The sequence below is a fragment of the Emys orbicularis genome, chromosome 1 (genome assembly GCF_028017835.1).
Source record: "Emys orbicularis isolate rEmyOrb1 chromosome 1, rEmyOrb1.hap1, whole genome shotgun sequence".
Lineage (NCBI taxonomy): Eukaryota > Metazoa > Chordata > Testudines > Emydidae > Emys > Emys orbicularis.
In genome coordinates, this window is record NC_088683.1 from 167,010,223 (window position 1) to 167,037,063 (window position 26,841).

Here is a 26,841-nt window from a genome sequence, read left to right on the forward strand (position 1 = left end):
ATTACAATGTAGCACTAACACTAATAGCCTGTCAAAGACAGTAGCCTGTACCAGCTGTTTCAGAAGAAAGTATAAGAAACCCTGCACTAGGCAGTTATGGAATGACCTGCCCATCGGGAAAGATTCTGCTTAAGCCTAACCCTGATAAGTAAGAGTCTGGTTTATGCCCTGAAGCACGAAAGCGTATATCCCTTCCAAAACATTTTTTTAAATATTTAATATACTACCCTGGACATTCTTGTTATCCATACAAATCATAGAAATATAGGGTTGGAAGAAGGAACCTTGAGAGGTCATCAAGTCCATCTACCTGTTCTGACCACAAACCTAGACCATCCCTGACAGGTGTTTCTCTAGCCTGTCCTTAAAAACTTCCAAAGGTGGACATTCCATAACCGCCCTTGGAAGTCTATGCCAGCATTTAAATTGCCTTGTAGTTAGAACATTTTTCCTAATATCTAAGCTAAATCTCTATTGCAGAAGATTAAGCCCATTACTACTTCTCCTACATTCAGTGGACATGGAGAACAATTGATCACTGTCCTCTTTATAACAGCCCTGAATGTATTTGAAGACGTATCAGATCCCCCATCACTCTTCCTTTCTCAAGACTAAATATGCCAAATATGCCTTTCCTCATAGGTAGGGCTCTACCAAATTCACGGCCATGAAAAACACGTCACGGACCGTGAAATCTGGTCTCCCCCTGTGAAATCTGATTTTTGTGTGCTTTTACATTATACTATACTGATTTCACAGGGGAGACCCGTGTTTCTCAAATTGGGAGTCCTGACCCAAAAGGGAGTTGCAGGGGGGGGTCACAAAGCTATTTTAGGAGGGTTGTGGTATTGCCACCCTTACTTCTGCGCTGCCTTCAGAACTGGGTGGCTAGCGAGTGGCAGCTGCTGGCCAGGCGCCCAGCTCTGAAGGCACCACCCCGCCAGCAGCAGCACAGAAGTAAGGGTGGCAATACCATACCATGCCATCCTTACTTCTGTGCTGCTGCTGGAGGCGGCTCTCCCTTCAGCGCTGGGCTCCGAGCCAGCAGCCACCATTCTTCAGCTGCCCAGCTCTGAAGGCAGCACCGCAATCAGCAGCAGCGCAGAAGTAAGGGTAGCAGTAGCACAACCCCCCCCTTACAATAATTTTGCAACTCCTTTTTGGGTCAGGATCCCTACAATTACAACACCATGAAATTTCAGATTTAAATAGCTGAAATCATGAAATTTACAATTTTTAAAATCCTATGTCCATGAAATTGACCAAAATGGATTGCGAATTTGGTAGGGCCCTACTCATGTTTCTAAGCCTTTTATCATTTTTTGTTGCTCTCCCCTAGACGCTCTCCAATTTGTCCGCACCTTTCTTAAAGATTAGCACCCAAAACTGGACACAATATTCTAGATGAGCCTCACTAGCATCCAGTTGAGCGGAACAATTACCTCTCGTGTCTTACTTATGACACTACTGTTAATACACCCCAAAACGATATTAGCTTTTTTTTTCGCAATTCCTACATATTTTTGGCTCATATTCAATTTGAGATCCACTATAACCCCCGAGCAGTACTACCCCCTACTCTGTTATTCCTCATTTTATAGTTGTGCATTTGATTTTTCCTTCCTAAGTGAAGGACTTTGCACTTGTCTTTATTGAATTTCATCTAGTTGACTTCAGACCAATTCTCCAGTTTGTCAAGGTCATTTTAAATTCTAAACGAGTCCTCTGAAGTTCTTGTGACTTCTCCCATGTTGGTGTCATCCACAAATTTTATAAGCATACTCTTCACTCCTTTATCAAAGTCATTAATGAAAATATTGAATAGTACCAAACCCTGGACTGACCCGTGGGACCCTACTAGATACGTCCTCCCACTTTGACAGAAAACCATTGATAATTACTCAGGGCATGCGTCTGACCAAGTGGGTATTCACCTATGGAAGCTTATGCTCCAATACGTCTGTTAGTCTATAAGGTGCCACAGGACTCTTTGTTGCTTTTTACAGATCCAGACTAAGACGGCCACTCCTCTGATACTCAGGGTATGGTTTTTCAACCAATTATATGCACCCACTTTATAATAACTTCATCTAGACCACATTTCCCTAGTTTACTTATGTGAATGTCATGTGGGACTGTGTCCAAAGCCTTATGAAAACAAGCTTATGTCTACTGCTTCCCCACATCCACTACACCACTAAGAAGGAAATTAGGTTGGGTTGGCATGATTTGTTCTTGACAAATCCATGTTAGTTGTTATTTACCAACCTAATATCCTCTGGTGCTTACAAACTGATTGTTTAATAATTTGTTCCAGTATCTTTCCAGGTATCAAAGTTAAGCTGTAATTTCCTGGATCCCCTTCACTCCCCCCTTTTAAAGATAGGTATTATGTTTTTTCTTTTCCAGCCCTCTGGGATCTCACCCAGCCTCCATGAGCTCTCAAAGATAACTGCTAATAGTTCTGAGATTGCCTCAGTTAGTTCCTTTTCCCTAGGGTAAATTTTTGTCAGTCCCTGCCAACTTGAATACATCTAACTTATCTAGATATTCTTTAACCGGTCCTTTCCTATTCTGGCTTGCGTTCTTCCCTCTTGTTGTTAATATAAATTGTGTTAAGCATCTATTCACAATTAAATTTCTTAGAGAAAACTGATGCAAAATAGGCATTAAACACCTCAGCCTTGGTGAGGCGTCGTGTTATTAGCTCTCCTTCCTCATTAAGTAGTGGACCTACACCTTCTTTCATCTTTCTCTTGCTCCTAATGTATGTCTAGAACCTCTACTTAATGCCTTTTATGTCTCTTGCTAGGTGAAACTCATTTTGTGCCTTAGCCTCTCATTTTGTCCCTATATGCTTGTGCTATTCTTTTGCATTCATTCTTAATCTGTCCACATTTCCACTTTTGGTAGGATTCCTTTTTGATTTTCAGATCATTAAAGAATTCCTGATGGAGCCATATCAGTCTCTTAATATTCTTCCTAACTTTCCTTTGCATTGGGATAGTTTGCGGTTGTGCCCTTAATATTGTCTCTGTGTGAAAATGCCAGTTCTCCTGAACTCCTTATTCCCTTAGATTTTCTTCCCCAGGGGACATTATCTACTAGTTCTCTGAGTTTGTTAAAGTCTGCTTTTTTTTAATCCTTTGTCTTTATTCAGCTGCTCTCACTCCTTCCTTTCATTAGAATCATGAAGCCTATGAACTTATGATCACATTCACCTAAGTTACATTCCACCTTCAGGGCTGGTCTACACTCCGGGGATGGGGGGAAGGAATTGATCTAAGTTAGGCAATTTCAGCTATGTGAATAATGTAGCCGAAGTCGACATACTTAGATCTACTTACTGTGGTGTCTTCACTGCGGTGTGTCAACAGGAAACGCTCTCCTGTCGATTCCCCTTGCGCTTTTTGTTGAGATGGAGTACCGGAGTCAACACTAGAGCGATCGGCGGTCAATTTATCGCATCTATACTAGACACAATAAATCGACCCCCGCCGGATTGATCGTTGCCCGTCGATATGGCCAGTAGTGTAGACAAGCCCTAAGTTTCACAACCAATTCCTCCCTTAGTCAGAATAAAATCTAAAATAGCTCCCCCCACCAGTTACTTCCTCCATGTTCTGAAGCAAGAAGTTATCCTCAACACATTCCAAGAACTTAGTGAACATTTTGTGTTTTGCCATTACTTTTCTAAAAGATGTCTGGGTAGGTATAGTCCCCCATCACTACCAGGTCCAGGTCTTGTGTTTTGAATATTTCTGATATTTGTTCTAGAAATGCCTCATCCACCTCCTCTTCCTGATTTGGTGGTCTGCAGTAGACCTCTACCATAACATCACCCCTGTTTTTCCCCCTTTCATCTTCACTGTGAAACTTTCAACTGTTCTGCTCCTCACCTCCTTCTGGACCTCAGGACAAGTGTATACATTCTTGATGTGCAATGCATCTCCTCCCATTTTTCCCTGACTATCCTTCCTGAACAAACTATAACCCTCTATTCCAGTATGCCAATCATGAAATTTATCCCATCAAGTCTCTGTGATGCCAATTATGTCATTCCTCTTGTATAGATATCTAAGATGTTGGGGGAGTCTGCTCATTGTTTTCCCTCTCGTTGCTCCTATGACCCTAATATAATTTTCCATTCCTCCACAACTTCCAGCCCTCTGGCAAAGTCACCTTTTATACTTAGCTGGGGGCATTTGCCACCTGCCCCTTAATGTCTAATTCCTTCTTGAATCCTGCTAAACTCTCTGCCTCAGTGATATCCTGGGGTAATGAAAGCACCACAGATTAAGGGGGCCATTTGAGAAAAGTATTTGTTTAATCAGCTTTGAATTTGCCATCTTTCAATTCCACTGAATGTCTGATCTCATATTCTGAAAAAGAGAAAACACAAGTTTCCAGTCTACCTTCACTATACCATTCTCTTTTCTCCTTAAAAAAAACCCCAACCAACCATACATGGGTCATATTTATCTTCAAGTATTGTAAAAATATAAGATCTGAGTCTTTCTGCTACACAGTTGTCTGTTGTCCAGTTAATTTTAGGGTACATAGATAAAGGCTGCATTTAGGTACATAATTTGTAAAGTAGGAACATTTTCTTTTCATGTAGCAGTATTTCTAGCTTTTGCTTTGAATAGTCCTATAATTACAGAATAATTATATACTGAAAGCTAAATTACAGCAGCTGCAGAATAAATATGAAACCACAAAAGATATATTAAATAATGTGAACTGTGTCTTAAGCTCATAAAAAAGGCGAAAATACATATAGTTGGAATGCAACCTGGCATAATAACTGAAATATAAGAAAGTTGCATTTTATTTCAATGGGTGATACTGAAGATGCCAGGTGAGCATCTCATCTTTGTTAAAAAGGGAGTAAAAGATAATGCAGCCCATCGTTTTAAATGCTTAGAACTGTATTTTTTAACCAAATTTATTCAAATCACATCAAAATCACTTGTCCTCACTGAGGACTAAGTTCCATGGTAAGTTGAAAGTATTAGAAAGAACCTATTTTAAAAGTGTTTGAATATAAAATAAGCATACAAATCATTTAAATAGTGAAAAAATATTCCCTTCACACATTGAGAGCTCATAAGCAATTGAATGTAGTTAAACGAACCTCCCCTCAACCCACTTTTGGGAGAATAAGCAATAGAAATTTCAGCTAAGAGCAACCTATCTCCCTCTCCCCAAAAGTTATAAACTCCTGAAAACAGGGCCGTATAATGGCAGAGCCTTGTCACTCATCACTACTTTACAGCCAAGCTATAATACACAGGTATCAAATGATTTAACTTCAGAATCACTTATTCTAATCTTGCTTGCATTGAAATCAATGGCAAAATCCTCAAATGGGCCAAATTCAGAGGGGAATCTAAGTAAGTCTACTTCCTTCCAGCATGTAAATTATACTGGTGTACATTCTTATTCCTCAGACTACCACCCACATACAAAAGCTGAAATGCCTTTACTTAATTTAGAGGAGGTACAGCTGGTGTAACAAACAGAGGTGTGTGAAAAAGACTGGTTTAGCAAGAAAAGCAACTAACAGGAAGGTGGTAACATAATGTGTGTGTCTTTGGGTGATGGTCTAAGTCTTAGGGTATATCTATACAGCAGTTGGGAATTGTGTAAGAGGGGCCAGAAGGTGTAAATTACAATCTTAGACTCATCTCTGAATTTGGCCATTGACTTCAAGAAGAAAAAGATTGGGCCCTATAAGGGTGCTATAGATTGGGAATGGGTGGACATTTTTGTTAGTGAAGTTTGATCTAATGCATAAAGAGGTTTGTAGTCTCTGAATGGAAACACACCTCTTTCAACAGATCAGAAACAATTAAACATGAATGCTTAATAGCACTTAACATTTCTGATAATGTGAATAAACTTTAACGTGTGTTTTGGGTAACTGTAGCATGCATTCTAAGTGCTGTATACTGTGAATACCAGTTCTCGAGTTCTCAAACCACAATATTAATATAAAATTGGTTCTAAATCAGTGGCTCTGAAACTGTGGTCTGCAAGCCACTGGCGAGCCACAGAGTACTCGCTATTCATATTATGAGGGCTGACTGGACACGTGGTATTGGCTCTTTCTCCCTGTTTCCAGCTGTTAACTTTAATTATATGAAGCTAAAAATACATCACAATTATCTCCTAATATCACTTTGCCATGTAAGCAACTGCTGTAGCTACGTCAAGAACGTATGCCCATGTGAACATGACTGGGAGGGGAATAGATTTATGTCAATACAAGGAAAGGTGGCTGGTGTAATCATAATCCACAAGACAATCTTTCTATTAAGATGTAATCCACACTATGAAAGATTTGGAGATCCCTGATCTGAAGATTAAGGCTCAAAAATTTAAAACTGACAGCAAGAGATCTTATTGAAAAGTAGTTACAGGGTATGTACAATATCTGCAGAATTCTGGTTAAAAAAAAAAAAGACTTCCTATGCCAATTCAGCACAATCAATCAGTCTGACCTTCAAGTGATCCTTCCAGACCTTTCCCAGGCTCTCCATAGCTTTAAAAAAGGGAGGAAAGGCACAAGCTAGACTGAACTTCGGTGGTACTGACAGCCCACTGCCTGATTCTTTGGTACATGAACGGCATGAATGATGCAAAGACTCAAGTCTACCCATCAGCCTAGGAGAGTTTTTTTGGAGACGTGCTTTAAGTGCTCTTTTGCTGGCTTATATTGGCTTCCAGGGCCAGATCTCAGCAAGGCATAGCGACGAAGGAACCTAGTTTATATGGAAGAATTTTCCATAGCAATGTGCTCAGGGTAAAAGTGGTGTGATATACCCTCCTTCTCTGTGATGTATTTCAAAGACCCGGTGTCATCCTTTGACCCAAATGGACTCCCCCAGCTGAAGAGATGGTAAACTGAACATTGGTCAGTTGAAAGAACATACCAGGCTCCACCACAGAAATGGCTTTCAAGGTGCTCTCTTTCTTTCTTTGGAAACATTTGACGTGATCTCTTGGAGCCAGATTCTTGCCCAGTTTGAATAACTACTCCCCTGAATTGTGTAAAACTGCTGCTGCAGGATCCTTGAGAAGCTAAGACCAGGGGTCCCAAGTTTTAACAAGACCCTATTACAGAGAGAAACCCAGGCTGCTTGTTTACTCTCCCTGTGACAGCAGTTTGACTCTCCTGTGATACCATGCCAAGAGACTCACTGCGGAGCAAGCAGGGGACCTGTCCTGCCCTTGGATCTCCTGGATACCTAGTTCCATCTTGCAGACCCTGTGGAGGAACAGAAGCGCTTGCTGAATCCTTGAGAGCTCCCAGGTGAGTTAGCTGTTGAAGAAAAGAGCTCTCTTGTTTTGACTATATCCCTTTAAATAAGAGAGGTTTAAAAAAAGAAACACATAATTCCTTGCTTAGTCATGGACTCTTGGAAGGAATATCAAGTTCTCAACAATCCAGGATCCTTACCATGGGATTAATAGAAGATTTGCTCCTGTGAGCGATTTTGTTAGCTCATAAGTCAATCACTGGCTAAAGAGAGAAAATACTGATGGGAAAAGGAAAAAAAAAAAGATGGATGTTTCTTAAAACCCTCTGGTATCTGTGGTGAAGTCATCTCTGCAGGATATTTCTGTCTTTCCCACAAAAACAGTGGGGATTTCTGAGCCACCTGCTTGTTCACTGCTGCCAAAGACACAAATGCAGTTTCATCTCTCTCACAATATGATTGAGAGGGTGGAGACCAAATTAATGTTATAGAAACATTCAATCATTTGTTATTGTGGCTCTTAAGGAGAGCATATTTTGATCTTATAGATTAGCCCATCACTAAGATTTCTTTCTTAAATGTAAAAGAACATTCATGTTAGGAGATAAAAAAGAAATTTTAAAGACCCCCACAATGAGAACAGATCCTAAGGTCTCAAACCTATTTGAAGAAATTACTTCTCTCAACTGGTTTGCCAACTGGGGGGAGGGGGGGAGAGAGAGAGAAATGCTGCAATTTAACACCCACTCAATTCAGGTCTGACAATGTGACTGTGACAGGGTCTACAGAGCTGCACTGCATCTGGTAAGCAGGGATATTATTACCTTGCCATGTACACCAAGATGCCTCTGCAAACACTACCAAGGAGGCAGACAACGCATCATCCGAAGGCAAGTAAATGGGCAGAGATCATCTAGATGGCCAGCAAGAGTTCCACATGGGAATGATGACAAGCTTAATAGGTAGCAAGCACCTGATCCCCTTGTAAAGTTATAGCTAGAGTGTACAAGTACCATTGCTCTAGCAACTGTTTTACAAAAGGTAAATATTAATACACAGAGATGCAAGATGGTGTGCTTTGAGTCAGGTCTCCTCCTCCTCTCCTTACCCAGCTGCTACCAGCTGTCATTCTGTGCTCTAGTACCACCCTAGCTGTTGGTACAGAGTAATGGGGAGCCTGGGTTAGCTCAAAGGAAGAATAGACCATGAAACGCGGTACAGTGGAGAGCTCTGTCCTCCAATGGGGATTATAGGGGAAGTTAACGTTGCCTCAGTATGGTGAACTACCATCTCCGCTACAAGAGGGAAGAGTGTTTTAACCATGTTGCAAGATATCTCTGGTGTAAGTAGGTCCTCTTGATGTGATGATTATAGCGTACAGCTGAGAGACAGGCACACAGAGGGAAAGATTTTCCGCTCATTAAGCTAATGTTCAGAACCCTGGCTCTGAAGAGATGACAGACCCTTTAGGGTGCCATGAGACAGTTGATATCCAGAAACTTCATGGTACTTCATGTCCTATTTAAAAAAAAAAAAATACTGGGTGGAAAATGTTGCTCAATGTAAAAACACAAGTGGAAAGTTAAAAATGACTTTGTTCCAGTTTATAAGTTACACTGGAACCATTCAAAAGCTGACTAACCTTACAGAAAACCAGCCCAATCTGCACTATAATGGATTATCTCTCTGCAGTGGCCACAGTGTAGTATGCTGCAGTCAGTGGTCTGTCTAAACTGTCAAGAGCACTGAGAAGGTCAACCATTAGGCCATGTTGCAACTGGGGCGGGGGAGGGATCTGACACTTTGGAAGAGAAAGGGAAGAATTTCAAGATGGGTGGATGAAGTCTATGTTTTGCACTCCTGCAGTAGTTCTTTGTTTGCTGCACAAAAAGGGACAGTGTCTGCAGAAACATGAAGATTTTCAATGGTGGTTCTTCAGTCACAGATGGAGGTTTCCCAAAATATAAAATCAACTGACAGCATGATCACCAAATCTGAAAGTAGAAAGAAATCACTCACTCAATGTGCAACCTAATAATTTGTGTGTACGATTATTCATCTGGCATCTCACACAGCTGTAATATGGACAGGGACCCAAAGTAGCCCAGGACATCCACTACAGACTACACAGCAAGCCAGCACAATAAGGTTTTTTTTTTTAACCTTATATTCACAAACAATGTGGGAGGGAGGGCAAGTCACAGTACAGATTGATGTAACTAACTGGAATAGTCTTTGCATACTAATTCCTAATTGTCCCTGATCATGTGTTTAACTTTATTATTTGAAATACACATTGTATGATGTGACGCATTGATAGTAATAAACTTGCTTGATAAATAAAAAGCTTAATTTATAAACATATATTGGGAAAGTACAACATTCACCCACTGCCAGGCAGGCCAGCTGCCATTACCACATCAAAACAACAGTAACAACAGACCTAAAAAAAAAAAAAAAAAAGTACATGAACAAGTGCAACCAAGTAAACCATTTGCAAGACAGAAACTCCTTACTATGGCATGTTCCCTGTTCTCTCTTCCCGATTGCTATGCACTTGGTGCCGGGGAGGGGGTGGAGGCATCCACAGGGGAGGAAGCAATACAGAGGACTTGCTTGCATGGGCCACCCAGTTTCAGTAACAGAGTCACCCAGCAGCAGCACATCTTGGGACCATACTTTGAGGAGTTGATTGATGGCCCCTGGAGGAAAAGCCTGCTTTGAAGCTTGCAGCAGACAAAGGAAGGGATGGAAGCTGCTGTAGAGCCTGCTAAGTCCCATTTTAATGTTTATTAATATAGGAATGGGAGGGATTTCTGCTCTCTGAACCAATGCAAAAGTTATGAGAAGCCCCAGCGAGCTGCATGTATCCACTGATGGTGGATTGTATCCTAACGCCTTCACTTCACACACCCCAGCCCATCCCACCACGTGGAGTTCAAAACGACAACCGGGAAATGCAAGCAGTAAAAACGCCTTGAAAGTGAATTTTTATTGGAAAGGCGCAGAGTTTTGCTAGGGCTGTTCCTGTTTCTTAAAAATAATAACCTCACATTGCCACACTTGTAAGTACACCATGGCCTGAGTCCCATGTGATGCTGTCCAGAAACAACTTGGAAATCTTTATGGTGATTAAGGAGTTGCCTTGTCAGACTCCAAAGTGGGTCTCAGCCAGCCCTCTTTGGTTGTGAAGAAGGTGCATGGCCTGGGTCCTCAAGGATTTGAGCATTTGTGTGTAAAAGCAGGGGGAAAGGGTGGGGAAGCACAGAACTTGCCATTCCTGGTCAGACCATTGCTCTATCAAGTCCAGAATCCTGCTTCTAGTTGTAGCCAAAACCTAATGTTTCAGAAGAAGGTGAAAACTCCCTGTAATGCACCTGGCCTACAGGACAATTCTATACCTGGGGGAGGAAATGCCTTCTTGAGCCCTGGAATGATCAGTTTAAAACAAGCAGGAGCTGCAGTTTAGGATCCTGCATAAAGAACATGCAGAATCCACTAGAAGAAAAATAAAGAAGGGCTTTGTGCATCATTTATGCATTTCATGGCATTCTACACTTGCAGAATAATGGTGTATAGGTGATCAGATAATTGATTTACTACATCACCCCTGTATTTGTTGATATGATTCTTATTGACCACTTTTACTGTGGTAATGCCTAGACTGTAGAGGGCCAGGCCAGGGCCCTATTGTGAAAGGCATTGTACACACATATAGTAAACAACAATCCCGGTACTAAAGCGGTTACAATCTAAAAGACAAGACATAACAGGCAGATAATACAAACAAGCATGTTGGGTGGGGTGGGGTCAGGTACTGGGATAAGAAACAGGGTAACAGAAATATTAGGATAAGCACAATTCTTAACCAATGAAGCAGTAATCACAACATGCCACCTGTCTACCCATTATTAGGTTGCAGTCTTCTGAATATATTACAGAAAAGATAAGTTTTGAGGAGGGACTTGATGCAGTAGGTGGTGCTGGCCTTACAATGAGCTCCTACCCCAACTTTATACTAGCAAATGCAAAACCTGATAAAATAGGTATCCCCAAGCACTTTGCCTCAAAACTGCTATATTCTGGCTCTGGGAGACCAGAAGGAATACCGTAAGTTTCCTCCTGTGATGACTTTAAGAACTTTAAAATTATTATGTGTCTATTACAATGGGACTTTACCACCACAGAAAATTTCCAGCGATACATAACTCCACTTACCTTTCCAAAATGTTCTTAGTCACTTTTAACTAATCAACCCATATTTATGTTGAAATAAAAGCTCTCTCCCCTCTCCTACTCTTTGAATCTTCCTCCTGCAGTGAAACCATAAATGCTACTATATTTGTTATGTTATGATCATAGGAGCCGACTTTATTAAAAGAAAAAATCTAGGATTAGGATTTCCACTCAGGATCAGACAAAAGGAGGAACTCTGCTGGAGTATTCTTATTCACAGATTCTGGCCAGAAGGGACCACTGTGACCATCTAGTCAGACCTCCTGCATATCACAGGCCATAGGACTTCCCTGAATTAATTACTATTTCAAATCCAATAGGTGTGATTGAACTAGAGCAGATCTTTTAGAAAAATGTCCAATATTGATTAAAAATTTTCCAGTGATGGAGAATCCACCCCAACCCTTGGTAAATTATTCCAGTGGCTAATTACCTTCACTATTAAATATTTTCACCTTTTTTCAAGTCTGAATTTATCTAGCTTCAATTTCTGGCCACTGGACCCAATTATACCTTTGCCTACTAGATTGAAGGGACCTCTATTATCATGTTTCTGATCCCCCTACAGGCATTTATAGACTGTGTTACAGTCATCCAACCACCTTCTTTTTGAGAAGCTGAGTAGATTGAGCTCCTTGAGTTATTTAATGTTTGTAAGAGTATTAATTTATTGACAACAATGTTTAGGATGTAATAGATATATAAATAATAGCACTCAGAAGGCCTAGTCAGGATTGGGGCTCCATTAGGCTAGGCACTGTCATCTGTGCCTTATCTCAAAATAGGATTGCCCATTCTGGCTGGATGTATTCCTGGAGGTTTCATCACATGACATAATCTTTAATTAAAGATTAATCTTTAATTCCTGGAGACTCCAGACAATCCTGGAGGATTGGCAACTCTAAAAGCTTACTACAAAAAAGGGAGAGAGCTTTAATCCATAAAGATATCCAATAGCAGCAGACAGAGAATGGTACATTATAAATTTCTTCTCAGTAAAAACACTCTTAATCCAAATTGCCCTACCTGCAACGTTTCTATCTCAAGTGAAATTCCCATAGTCTATATTTCACACTGGAATTTGGGTTTCCTGTGATGCAGACAGACAGTATTTCAGCAAGGCACAATGCCCTAGTTAAGATCCATTTAGATCCACAGGGCAAAGTTCATCCCAGTGCAGTAGGTTCACACAAGCTCCTAGGGAAATACTGACCAACATTTCAAACTAATTTCAGAGATCAGTGGTGGGCCAGGGGCACATGACACATGCCTCCTTAACGCATCTCTGCTGAATGTGCACAGTGGTCACAGTTCTGGCAAGAGCAGTATGGCCACAGAGATACCCAGCACTACTTTGCAACCAGTCAACATCCCCCCCCACCCCCACACCACATGTCTGCTGCAGAGCGCAAGTGAGATAGCCCGAATGGCCAGCGCGTGTGAGCGTGTGTGAGCGCCTGCTTGCTATTGCCGGGGGCGGGACTAGCTGCATGCACACAGAGAGCAAGAAGTGCACTGAACCCTCCAATTCTCCCTCAGGGCCCACAGTAAGGCACCTGAGAAAGGGATTGGAATGGCTGGGACCAAGCAGGAAAAGGAGTATTGCTGTTGCAGGATATAACATTAAAAAATCAGGAGTTGGAAGCTTTTTGCTTGTGTCAGGAAGATTCCCGTTTACACCAGGAGATTTGGTCAGTCTGCTCATGAACCATTTACACCATTAATATAGGACTTCTGTTCCACTTAAGTGGCATACGCAGACTTTTGTGGACCCTCTGTTCTAGGTGAATGCCACCACCGGTAATTCTCTATGTTCAATGATGGTTAAAATATTTCACTTTTTCCCCCCTCCTTCCAGCTCCAGGGACATATACATGCGCTCCAGAAGTAACAGCACAGAAAGTCCAACCAAATCAAAACAGTGCCAGCAAAAGATAAGAGGCCACCATAAGGAAGATACTCCTTATGCTGGGAGAGTAAACATGAAAAGGAGACAAAAGGAGAAAGAAACCAGCACCATCCAAAGAAGCCCCGAATCTGAGAAAAAACAAAAAAGATATTCCAAGAAAGGAGAGGACCTCTCTCGAGATGACCTGCTATTTCTTCTTAGTGTGCTTGAGGGTGAATTACAGGTGCAGTCTTCTTTTGTTTTATGTTCCAGATTGTAGGCTCATTGCATAATCTACTCTAAATATATGCCCCCTCTCCCCCATTTTAGATAGTACACCTATTATAATTGGTGCAGGTGTACAAATGCAAAATTTAAGAGTACATAAAAAAAAGAGTACATCCATACACCACAGACAAGAAATCCCAACCCAAAACAAACACTAGACTTTCCCTACTCATCCCAGTATATAACATATTTGAAATATGTAGGTGTCATCATGGTAACGTTTTAGTGGCTCAATGGTCCCATTACTCTCAAAGTGTGCAACTACGTGTGAATTCATCCCTATGGACAACTGGTAAAACTTTAATACCACACAATCCCATCATGTATTCAGAATATAATATATTTGTTACATAACTATTTTAGGAATGTTTTAGAAATTAGAAAAAAACTTTTATTGGGGCCATTTCTTGTGACCGCCTGTAAAGCCAGCTGCATTAGTTACTTGGAGTCCAACTGTACAGGATTCAGAGGGAGCAATAAACCCCCCTAAAAATGTCTTAAAATAGGTTTACAATAGCTCAAAAGGTCCATTATATCAGGCCTTACAGGGCTAGGAATGAGTGCTGGCTCCCACCATGGCCATGAGATAGTGGATTTCAAAATTGTGACTTTTTCTATATGTAAAAGCTCTCAATGGCCCAGGGCTGAATGCTGCCCACCCTGGGCAAATATAATTTGGGAGTGAGAATGGAAGTCTGTATTCGCAGAAAAATGGAGGTGAGCAAGGTGATTTAATAAAAGTAATGACAGCTGTTTGAAACTGCTCATGAGTTTGGAATGTTTGTGAGCAGAGGTCAGGTGAACTGGTCAAAGGTGCATGATAAATGGATTTATCACACGGTTTCACAGTTTAACATCTGGACATTACCTATGTGAGTACTTTTATTATTAATATATGTATATGTAGACACACATTAATATTACATATATTCTGCGTGTATGTTTATTCAACTGGTCATTCACACATATAAGTGACCAGTTGAACATAGATACACATGCGCACCCTCCCAAATCTACTGTTAATTGTAGAATATGTTATTTTGGCCCTTTCCACAGGGAAATTCCTAGCAACTCTTTCTCCCCTCCGCCAATACTGGGCCCAAAACACAGGGTGGGCTATTTCATATGAAAGCAGGGAGTGATGTGTGTGTTAAGAAAAACGCTGTGGTATTAAACTTTTTCAGAGTCATCACCTGTTTCCCTGCCTTCTCTCTAAATTTAGATCAAGACCCAGATTTCCCAAACACACTCTCTGAAAACACAGTTCTAAGCAAATACATCTCTGTCTAGTTAAAAAAAAAGGAGTCCAACCGTCTCAGTATATTTAAAATTTAAATGGTTTAAATTAAAAATATGAACATACTGGGGCCATTGCATAATTTGTAGGTTGTTCCTGTAGGTCAGAGAGAAAATACTTTTGCAGAAAAAAAGTAGGAATGCAATTTTTTGGATTTCTGATTTGCCAGTACACAGTACTGCCAACTCCAACCCTTCCAAAATTATGATTCAATCCCCCCAAATCATGAGATTATCTTAAAAATTAGATTTTTAAAAATTATAAATCTTGTGTCTTTTATTTGCCTTCTATTTTCCAAGAGATTACTTGCGTCACTTTTTCAGCTTTTCTCCACCTCCAGGAGAGTTAGAAACTTTGTTTTTTTTAAACTGTTACTTCATGAGACTCTCATGACTCCAGAGGCTGGAGCTTTAATAAAAGCAAATCATATGACACTCATGATAAAGTCGTGAGAGTTAGCAATATTGAGTGTACAGCCTGAAAAGGTCATTGCCAATTTTTTCTAGAAACCCTAGTATAGAATTATTTTAAGTGATTAGACTATCTGCGTTTCCTTTTGACATTTTCAGAGTTAATATTAACAGGCATTCCTCCCCCTCTAACTTCTTAACATTTGTCACCATGAAGGAGTAGGAACTTATTTTAAAAAATTGCATGGTATTCACTTTTATTTGTTTTATATACCTATATCTTGGTACCTATCAAATACTATAGGCTCCCCAGAAATACAAACAATGTATTTCCACAATAGGCTTTGTTACACAGTAACTTTATAAAAGGTACACGTGCCTGCTGTTTTGCCCCAGAACATATGCAAACATACTACTAAGTAAGCAAATTAACACTCTACTCTTAAAGATAATGTTGGCAATTATGCTATATATAAAGAAAAATACATAGAATTACGTATACAGAGTGTATAATGTACACATATGCAGCCAAGATTTTAAAAAATGACTAGATTTTTGGGTGGGCAACCTGAGACATCTTAAACAGGCCTGGTTTTCAGAAAGCAGGGCTCTACACTTTCTGTAACTCAACATCCTTTAAAGTGCCTTGAGGGGGCACCCAGGATTGAGGACCCTAATATTATTAGTTACTTTTGAAAATCTTGGCCTTATGTATTTCACACACACACACACTCCCCTATACATAATCTCTCTCTCTCTCTCTCTCACACACACACACACTTCTGCCAGCTTTAAGGGCAATTAATCTTGTTTTAAAGAGCTGCCATTATTGCATGCTTTTGGAATGCATGTTGTGAAAGGTCACATCCTCTGCACCATGTACCTCACTAGCTTCAATGTACAAACATGTACGTGTAACAATAGAAGCTGACTACCTCCGAGTCAGTTTAAACAACAAAAGCTGCCTTTGTACCCTGTGTGAACAGAGAATGCTAAGCTTCTTGGCTTCCCAAAGTACATTAAAAACTACATGAAAATCTAAAAATAGATGCCAATACCTGAAATGACATTTTGTTCTAAATTCTTGTACAATGAAAAGTATGTGTTCATACAAAAACTGAGTTACATAATCTACTTTTAACAAAATATTGAGTATCAGAGAAAGTGTACCTAAAAAGCTCATATTTATATATATATTTTTAAAAAATGAAGCATAGGATTTTGGAAATACAAAGACCAATATTTCTCTTATAAATTTAAAGTGTTCACTTTACCAATTATCTCAAGGGTACTTAACATATAATTTAAAGAACTTTAAAAACTATTGCCAAATGTTAATGTAGAAGCTTCTCATTGAGCATGCCAATACATAAAACTAGTTCACTGGAATTCTTTGTGTTTCTGCAGGCTCAAGATGAAGTCATAGGAGTTCTTAAGGCTGAAAAAATTGACCTGGCTTTGCTTGAAGCACAATATGGCTTTGTTACTCCCAAAAAGGTATTAGAGGCGCTCCAGCGAGATGCTATTCAAACCAAGGCTGCACAATGGCAAGAGGATATATATGAAAAGCCTATGGGAGAGGTATGCATAGTATTATTCAATATACACACACAGGGACTAACCATATTGCCATCAAAGTCAATAGCAGAAGTCCCATTGACTTCAGTGGGAGAAGGATATTGCTCTCAGACTGCACATCCCATATGGACTACCAGGTAGTAGACCAAAGTACAGAATACACTTTGGTGTAAATTACAAGGCATCATGATCTAATTGATTTAGCATGGAGCAAAGCCCAAGACATTCTAATTCTGGCTCCCACAGCAATTCGGTACATTACCCTGGAGAAGTAATTTAATCTCTCTGGGCAAAATTCAGCAGGTGAAACTCCATTGCAGTCAATGCATTTAGCCCACAAGGTTTGTTTTCCACATACTCCTCCAGCTGGAAGGGCATAACGAGTGGGGTCTCGCAGGGATCAATTCTAGGTCCAATTCTATTCAATATCTTCATCAATGATTTAGATAATGGCATACAGAGTACACTTATAAAGTTTGCGGATGATACCAAGCTGGGAGGGGTTGCAAGTGCTTTGGAGGACAGGATTAAAATTCAAAATGATCTGGACAAACTGGAGAAATGTTCTGCAGTAAATAGGATGAAATTCAATAAGGACAAATGCAAAGTATTTCACTTCGGAAGGAACAATCAGTTGCACACATACAAAATGAGAAATGACTGCCTAGGAAGGAGTACTGCGGAAAGGTATCTGGGGGTCATAGTGGACCACAAGCTAAATACAAGTCAACAGTGTAACGCTGTTGCAAAAAAAGCGAACATCATTCTGGGATGTATTACCAGGAGTGTTGTAAGCAAGACACGAGAAGTAATTCTTCCACCCTACTGCGCGCTGATTAGGCCTCAACTGGAGTATTGTGTCCAGTTCTGGGAGCCACATTTCAGGAAGGATGTAGACAAACTGGCGAGAGTCCAGAGAAGAGCAACAAAAATGATTAAAGGTCTAGAAAACATGACCTACGAGGGAAGATGGAAAAAACTGGGTTTGTTTACTCTGAAAAAGAGAAGACTGAGAGGGCACATGATAACAGTTTTCAAGTACATAAAGGGTTGTTACCAGGAGGAGGGAGAAGAATTGTTCTTCTTAACCTCTGAGGATAGGACAAGAAGCAATGGCCTTAAATTGCAGCAAGGTAGGTTTAAGTTGGACATTAGGAAAAACTTCCTATCTGTACGGGTGGCTAAGCACTGGAATAAATTGTGTAGGGGGAGGTTGTGGAATCTCCATCACTGGAGATTTTTAAGAGCAGGTTAGACAAACACCTGTCAGGAATGGTCTAGATAATACTTAGTCCTGCCATGACTGCAGGGGACTGGACTAGATGACCTCTCAAGGTCCTTTCCAGTCCTATGATTCTATAATTCTATACTTATTTACTTCACCGGGAGAGAGGAGGGAAGTTGTAGTAAGTATTGACCTTTAAAAATTAGCCTAATAACTACGTTGTTTAATGCATCAGTTTGCTTTCTGGAGGACCAAATTCATATCTGGTGCAAGCAGACACATCTCCATTAGCTTCATGGGAATTTCTCTGCTTGTGCCAGGTGTGAATTTGGTTCTAAGGGCTCAACCCTGAGTCCTTGCATGTCCTACGCTCCCAATGGAAGTTATGGGTGCACAAGAACTGTAGGATCTGGCTTTTTACCGTTTATTAAAATTATTGAAGGTTACAAACTTCATCAAGGCAAAAATGCAATACTGATAATTAAGCAACAGAAGTCGTCCTTTCTGAACTATGTTTCTCTGAATTTAAATTGTGACCCCCAGTGTATATCACTTACATAAAAAATCTCTTTATATCAGTTAATCCAAATAAATTCTTGAATGTCCCCACTTTCATTCAGATAAACATGATTTTAGTGCTCATTATAGATTACTGTTATTAAAAAAAGTAATGAACAAGACTTCTTCCACCAAGTGTTTTCCAGGCTCTGTAACAGAAACATACCCCAGGATACAGAGTTCATTTCACAGAAAATAATGTCAGCCAAAAGGTCAGGACTCATTTCAGGAGCTCGAAGGTTAAAATCTCTAGCTATAATCTAAAACAGAAAGTTAAATTGCCGAAGTTAATTTATTTTAGAACACCGTGGCATTATGTCATAGATACTTTGAGTATGAATAGAAATGATTTGAAAAACAGTCAAAAGAAGTTTAAAAGCTAAGTGCAGTCTGCTATTTTGCATAAGTTTAGGCACAGTTTTTTCCTTCTAACACTTAATGGCACCAAAAGGATTTTTTAACATCACTGGACTTAGCAGTTACAAAAACAGAGATAAACATTCTAAGCATGGCAAAAATATGATACAGATCCATGGTACGCCGTACATTTCAGTAAACCAAAGGACTGACAAACGGCATAGCATTTTTTCCATTTTATTTATTTATTTTACGTTTTAGGGATAAATTTAGTTTTTTGTTTGCTTTTTGTACATATGTATGAGAAGTGAGGGACAACCACACTGTGGGGAAAAGGGCTGTATGAACTTCCTCATGTAGCTCTGGCAATGTACCTCAGCCCTGACCTGCAAAATGCCTGCTGTTCTGGCTTCTCTTGAGCGTTTTCTCCCAATCTTGACAACTATGACACAGTTTTATGATGTGGATCAACACCTTCAAGGGGCTAAGGGCAGAATGCCCAAATTCAGGTTAAACTGTGACTTGACTCAAATGTTAAGTCCGATGAAGAGTACCCCTAAGGGCAAGAAAAATACACTGCTTTCTCCCTCCTTGAACAGATTCCAAGAGACACTGTAGGGGCAGGGAACTTGGCCTTTTAACCAGGAAGAGTTTGAGGATCCTCATGCAATCTGATTGATCTCAGAGCATCTTAGGGCTTGTCTAGACTACCGCTCAAGTCGATGTAACTTACGTTGCTCAGGGGTGTTAAAAAGCCACCCACCTGAGCAACGTAAGTTACATCAACTTAATGTCGTATCTATACCATGCTATGTCAGCAGGAGATGCTCTCCCACTGACATAGCTTCCGTCTCTCATTGAGGTGGAGTAATTATGCTGATGGGAGAGCGCTCTCCTGTCGCCATAGCACGTCTTCACCAGACACGCTACAACACTGATCCATGATCAAGAACATGTTGTAATTTTTACACGGGGTGTAGCTTATATACGGGATGTAGCTTATTTTCATTGGGATGAAAGGAGAGGGGGTGATGTTTAGGTGGGATAGAGGATAGGTGTGAGAGACTCCTATGTGCTTGCTGGTGAGGATGGGCTGAGGTAAATATTGGAGGAAAGAACAGGGAGATGGTTTTTGCGGGGGGAGGGGGAAGACAAAGGTGGATGAGGCAGGATAGGAGTAATCAGAAAGGATTCCTATTGGTCTTGAATTGGCCAGAAAAGAGTTCGGACTTCAATTCCAGCTCACAAAAGGAATGTTACTTGCCCGGGCTGGAGTTGCACTTCTCAAACAATTCTCTCATGTCAGGGAGAGAGGTTCTCTTCTCGGAGACCTCTTTCAGAATGGAGTCCAGGCTGTTAGAGGAGAGCAAGGAAATGAAGCTATGATGAGACTGTTCCCCAGAGGGTGAATCTAGAAAAACTGTGAGACACAGCCCATGAACTGAGGATGTAAGTTCAAGATGGATGGACCTCAGGTCAATGCTGATGAGGCTGAAAAACCCCAGCAAGGCACATGGAAGATTTCTATTGATCAAGGAATGTTGTCTTACATTTGAAATAGCTACCCTGGAGGTGTATAAGCTGCAGATGGAAGTGGTTACAGTCTGCTAGCTGGCAGGTTTTCCTGACTATATTATCCACTTTATGATCAAGATGATCACAGAAGGAAATGATAGACTCCAGGAACCGGTCTGAGGGTTTGGAATGAGATGCTACTGCTGAGCCCACATTCGTGTGGGCCAGTCACAGATCATGAAAGGCATGATTCAGTCACAAGATTCTTTGCAGGTTCTTGGGGCAAGAAGGAAGGGAACCAGGGGCCTAGCAACCTACCATGAACAAGGAAGAGCCTGGTCCGATGATTCTCCCTACAGAAAGATGGGCAAACAAGCTTCATCCTCTTGGGCATTAGACTCTATTGGAGAAATCTTCAGGGTTTTAGTGGGATGGGAGAATAACTAAACCCATTCCTCCACAGAGACTCCAGGATTCTCAGAAGAGATCTGAAGGCTCAGAGTACAGGTCCAATTTTCCTTCCTCCAGAGACTCCCAATATGAGATAAAAAGTGAGCAGGTGGATATTTTGGCTCACAGCCAGAAGAAAAGTCCCGCGCGATTACTGAGGTGGTGGCTTGAGAATATGCAGAAAGAGGGTCTCCTTTGGGAGATTCTTGGGTTAGGGAGAGAGAAGAAATACCCTACTGGGGACAGTAGGGAGGCCATGAACAATTGGCTGATCCAGTCTCTGACCTTGGGTGGAAGCCCTCTCCAGATAAATCAACTTAGGACAGGGAGTGGCTGGGTGTTGCCTATCCCAGGACTCCCCCTATGAGTCTGAATTTGCTAGGTTTTACTGGATGGTACATTCCCCTTCTATCTCTGGTAGTAGCAAGCCTGATCCCATTTAACCTTGCTATCACTGCAACAGGACGGCAGGGAGGGGGACTCTACACAGAACACGCTCACACAGGAGTTGTATTTTTCTGTCCTCCTTCCCTCAGAGAGCCATCTTTTTTCTTCTGCTCTATTAGGGCTCTGAAGCCTTAAAGGCTTGGGGGGGGGGGGCGCGGTGTGACACCTTGAAGAGACTGTATCAACTGCAGCTGCCTCTGAGAGGCAAGAGAACAATTTGGGGATAACTCTATTCTATTCTATACTAGTTTTTTGTACTACCCTCATCACCGTAGTATCTGAGTGCCTTCCAGTAGTGCTTTAAGAAATGTGAATAACGCCTGTCACATGTGATTCATTTGCTTGCCATGTCTGTCTATCTTGCCTGCTGTAGGGCAAGAGACTGGCCATGGATAAACCTGACTTCAGATTGGTTGCAACTTGTCTGATAGATGAGAGGAAATGCACCAAACATACTGGAGGCAACTGCATGATGGAAGCCCTTTCCCCAACTTGGAATATTTTTTTTTTAAAGACGGGGATAGGAGGATTAACAGTCTCCTCTCTTTTTCTATTTTAATATCCCTATCATTAACAAGCCACTTCAGATTTAGAACTCTCTATGGCCACTGGTAAATTAGCTGTAGATCAGCTGAAGCTCAGAAATTTGCCATCACCTTCCTCTCTGGTCAGACTCCGAAGGGTCCTAAACTGAGATTTGTCCATCATGCCTCCTGGGGGGGGGGGGGGAGCTAGCCCCAATCAAGTTTTAATCCATCTGTTCAAGTCCAATGCCAATCAGTTGAGAGACGGATGCACTCTTATCACCTATTAAACAGAGCACAGTCAATGGCATCTCTATCATCTTGCAAATTTTGGCCACAAATTTCAAATGCCCATAGGAGAAGGCAGGCAGTGCCCATGGATTACAGTCATGGGGGCAAAAAGTAACATCAATGCTGGAAACTTGGTAGCTGGGACAAGTATATGTTGTCTAAATAAATATTTGGCTCAAACTGTTGAAAGGGAGGGAAAAAATGCCAATATGTATTCAGAAAGACCCAAATCTCTCTCTGCACAGTGCTTTATCATATATAATCTTAAACCAAAGATTATTCACACACACATACTCTAACAGTGGCATTATTAATTAATTTATTCATTCTCTGAACATTGGATTTATATAAAGAAAAGCAACTCTCTCAAATTTTATACTGGCATAGTGCCACTACACACAAAACAGCCTAGAGAAAAAGTTTAAGAATCCAGCTCCAGCACAAAAGCTATGAGGCATGCTATTCTGTTTTGATTTTAGATACCAGTGGGTGGTAAAATGTTTCTAAATGATTAAATTCTTGTGACCGTCTAGCTTGTGAAACTATTCATCGTTACGCAAGAACTAGCCTCTCACATTTTCCATTGTATTGCACAGTATGTCCAAGTGTTAGATCTAGCAAAAACACACAGCTAGCAAGAACAAATTACAGGAAAACAGATCATTTAATTAAGATTTTGTAATTAGATTTTTAGTGGACATTTACAGGGCTGCTTGTTAGCACTCTCTGGGTCTTTAGTAAGAGACTGTATATAGAGCCTATTTTTTGCAGATGCAACATTTGGCCAGAGAGTTTTGGGAGCAATCATGCCTATTTAGAATTCTGACATCCAGTGTCTTTACTGGGATCGCAGTTCACATCTTTCCAATCCTAGAGTTGTAGGTACCAAGTATGATGGTTTAGGGATATCTTTACTTTTCACCCTTCCTCCCTTAGTGTCTCAGAGTGCACTCCACCAGGTGACAAGCCCTGTGCCTACACCTCTTTCAAAGCGGAATCAGAGGTGTGGCCATCACCCACCCACTTAGCTTCCAGGCCCACCCTGATCTTAGCGGGGTGTAATACTGCCACAGCGGCCCAGAGCGTCACTGAGGCACCTGAGCTCCAGGATGGAGCTGTGCACCCACCCTTCAGAAAGTTACGCTCCAGCAGCTCTGCCTGCCCATCTTCTGAGCTGCCCCATGCATGTGCCCCGCTTGGCAGGTGAAGCCTTGCATCTGCGGCACCAGGGATAGGGAGAGGGCGTGACATTGGGGGAGTAGCTGAGCTAGTACAATCTGTCATTGCCCGTCCACCTGAAAGTCGGACCCACCCAAATTTCCACTCCTGGCTGCTCCACTGAACAGAATTCCACAATTCTCCCACTCTGAGACCTTGTCCTCTGGCTGCAGCACTCCGTGTACCAACCGTGATTGCTCAGCAGCTCTGGGCTCAGCTACCTACAAAACTTCCCTTCTGGAGCTGTGACAAGCTGTGAACACAGTGACCCTAACAGCCTTTTCAGAACAGAGTATTGTTTACTCTGTACACAAAGGTACAATCAAAGCATAACACAAGAGTATTCTGTTAAAAAAACTCCTAAACAGTCTATACATCTATCTGTCCTATCTAGAGGCTTAGGCAAGCCTAGTTATCATCCTCACCTTCTGGGGACTGAGGTTCAGTCTGCTCCCCAGAGTCCTTGCCTCACTCTCCCCTCTTCTACAGGAACTGTCCCTTTATCCACACCAAATTCTTTGTTCTAGTTTCCTGCCTGCCGCTGCCCCCTCTCCCGCCAGGTTACAGCTCTCAGTAAGGCCAGAGGCAAAACTTCCAAGTGAATGACATCTGCATTGTCCATTAAGTATCAATGAATGGAACAATGTGAATTTTTCCCCCCACTTCCCTGCATACATACAAGTAATCACTGCTTTAATAAACCTCCTATAATTACAGCAAACACCACAATGGAACTCCAAACAGATAGAACATATAATATTCATAAAATACTATGGGGAGCTCCCATGTCCTTCACACCAAGAATCACAAAACAGGAATATTTTCGGTTTGTTAATACCATTTATTTATATCTGATTGACTACGCTGGGCATGCACCTCCAACAGTCATTTATATGCTGGGAAACCAGTCATTCCTTTATGTTTGGCTTTAATGAAATGTAAGCCAAGAAGTTTCATTACGTTTTCTAAGATAGCAATTTCCATCCTGTTGGAGTCACATACACATTTTTGAAGCAATGGCCATATGGCTCTCTCAGTTTTTGGCTTCCTTCCTCCCTGTCCCCACAGATACAAACCCCCCAAAAATCTCAAGCCTCACACCTCCTATCATGGCCTATTTTCCTGCATTCCCTTATATCATTGACTGTGACTCCACTAACGTCATCAGGAGAAACTCACCACTTACTGAAGCATGCTCAGCAAGTCCACTGAATTGTCAGCTGAGCCAAAGTGAGGGTCTCCTCCATGCTTATTTATAGTCAACTTTTAGATTATCTGCCTGAAAGCCACCTCATCTGAGAGCAGGAGACTGCATGAACGTTAACAATGTGTGGAGCAAAGTTTTACCAGTCTGATGCAGACACTGTGTAATGGGACGTAGAACACTTGCTTCTAGAGCTGGTTAGAATTTTACAATTTTTACAAATTTTGAAATATTAAAATATCTAAAAAAATTGGGAAATATTTCAAATCAATGTTCCGAAAAATTTCCCTCTGTTTTTTGACCAACAATAGAGCTGGTCAAAATATTTCAGTTTTTGGAATTCCTATCTTTTTATTTAAAAGGGGGAGGTTTAAAAATAATTGAACTTTCTTCTTTTCCCTCACCAGCTCTACTTGCTCCCCAGTGAACAAGGGGTTAACTTCAGCTCAGTCTTGCTATCCTTTTGCACATGTGTTTTGGGGAAGGGCTATAACTGTAGCTGTTTGCGAAGCAGAAGAGAGCACTGAGAAGATTGGACTGTGCACAGTAGATACACAGGAATGGGTTGGACCCCAGAGGTTGGGGAGTTTTCTGATTAAGTTGAATTATTCCACAAAGAAGAAACCATGCTGACTGGGGCAATCTACCACCCATCCACTATGGCTGGGCAAACTAATCCAGGAAGAGAGTATTTTTATGGGTTTTGGATGAAGTTTAGCACTAAAACAGTCTTATATCCTGACTAATGAACAAGAGGGCCATAGCAGACTGTCCCCATGCTCTCTCTGACATATATAGACCTTAAGGCCCAAAGGGAACATCATGATCGTCTACTCTGATCTCCTGCACATTGCAGGCCACAGAACCTCATCCCCCATTCCTTCAATAGACCCATAACTTCTGGCTGAGTTACAAAAGCCCTCCAGTCTTGATTTAAAGACTTCAAGTTACAGAGACTCTACCATTTTACTCTAGTTCAAACCAGCAAGTGACCCGTGCCCTATGCTACAGAGGGAGACATAAAACCGCCGGGGCTTCTGCCGATCAGACCTGGGGGAAATTTCCTTCCCGATCTCAAATATGGAGAACAGTTAGACACTGAGCATGTGAGCAAGACCCACCAGCCAGACACATGGGAAAGAATTCTCTGTAGTAACTCAGAACCCACCCCACATATAAAGGGACTGAGAATTCTTTTTATTTACAACTCTTCTCTAACTAAATTATTTAGAAAGTAAATACTTGGATAAGAGAGTTGTGTACTTTATACTCCTCCTATACATTTTTGTGTAAGAGGGAGATCTCAAGAACATCCTAACAGCCTGCTTGGAACCATCAACCCCAAGTTAAAAAAAACCAATGTTACCATGCTTGCCATCTAGCTCCAAAGTACCATACAAATCACAGATAATAAGCTACATACAAAGAAGAGTGTCACTACAGATCAGAAAAAGTGCCACAGTAAATAGGAAAGAGGACAAAATAAGGGCTGTAGGCTGATCTTTCAATCCAACTCACTTCAGTCCTTGGAATTCATGGCAGAATCCAGCCAAATGTGCTGCAAGATGAAGTCTTGGTTACTGGGACAACTAGGTTTCAAATAAGAACTCAGAGAGACTCTCTTTCAGCCCAGCAAGTCAAGACTTTCTTGGTCAAAGGACTTCCAATCCTGACTGAATGATGCAGGCTGGGGAGGAGCTGTTCCATTTTATGTTTCCCTTAATCAGGCACAAATCCAAGCCACTGTAATAATCAAGGTCTTTTGCCACTTCAGAGAAGAGCTGAAACTGACATTTATGGAACTGGATGACTTATTCTCATTCTTAGTTATGATTGAAATGGAACTTGAATTTACGTACACGATGGCTACACAGAGAACTTTTCCTCAACCAATAAAGAGTGCCGAAAAAAGACAGGAAGGGATATTTCCAAAATAAGAAGGAAGAAGACACATATGAAGAAACCCATATGAAAAACAATCTTTTCTGTTTGGAATGTCATCAACTTGAAGTTCACAGTCCTGCCAATGCTTCAGATTGCCACATATGTTTGGGCTACCATTGCAGATATGGTCCATCTGTCATCCTCTG

At 41.2% G+C, this 26,841-nt stretch overlaps 2 protein-coding genes across 3 annotated transcripts in view; one reads left to right on the top strand and one right to left on the bottom strand.

Annotated features, from left to right (window-relative positions):
• Positions 1-26,841, bottom strand: part of CMSS1 (cms1 ribosomal small subunit homolog) — a 366,127-nt gene that overhangs the window by 222,819 nt on the left and 116,467 nt on the right. The window lies entirely within an intron of this gene.
• The window catches only part of FILIP1L (filamin A interacting protein 1 like), a 121,812-nt gene continuing 102,161 nt past the window's right edge, over positions 7,191-26,841 (top strand). Inside the window, exons 1-3 of one of the 2 annotated variants that reach the window (XM_065420452.1) lie at positions 7,191-7,318; positions 13,360-13,633; positions 16,792-16,965. In XM_065420452.1, coding sequence (XP_065276524.1) covers positions 7,191-7,318; positions 13,360-13,633; positions 16,792-16,965 — 576 coding nt within the window. Of the gene's footprint in view, positions 7,319-13,359; positions 13,634-16,791; positions 16,966-26,841 lie in introns of those variants that run through there. The other variant, XM_065420446.1, reaches the window with a different exon arrangement.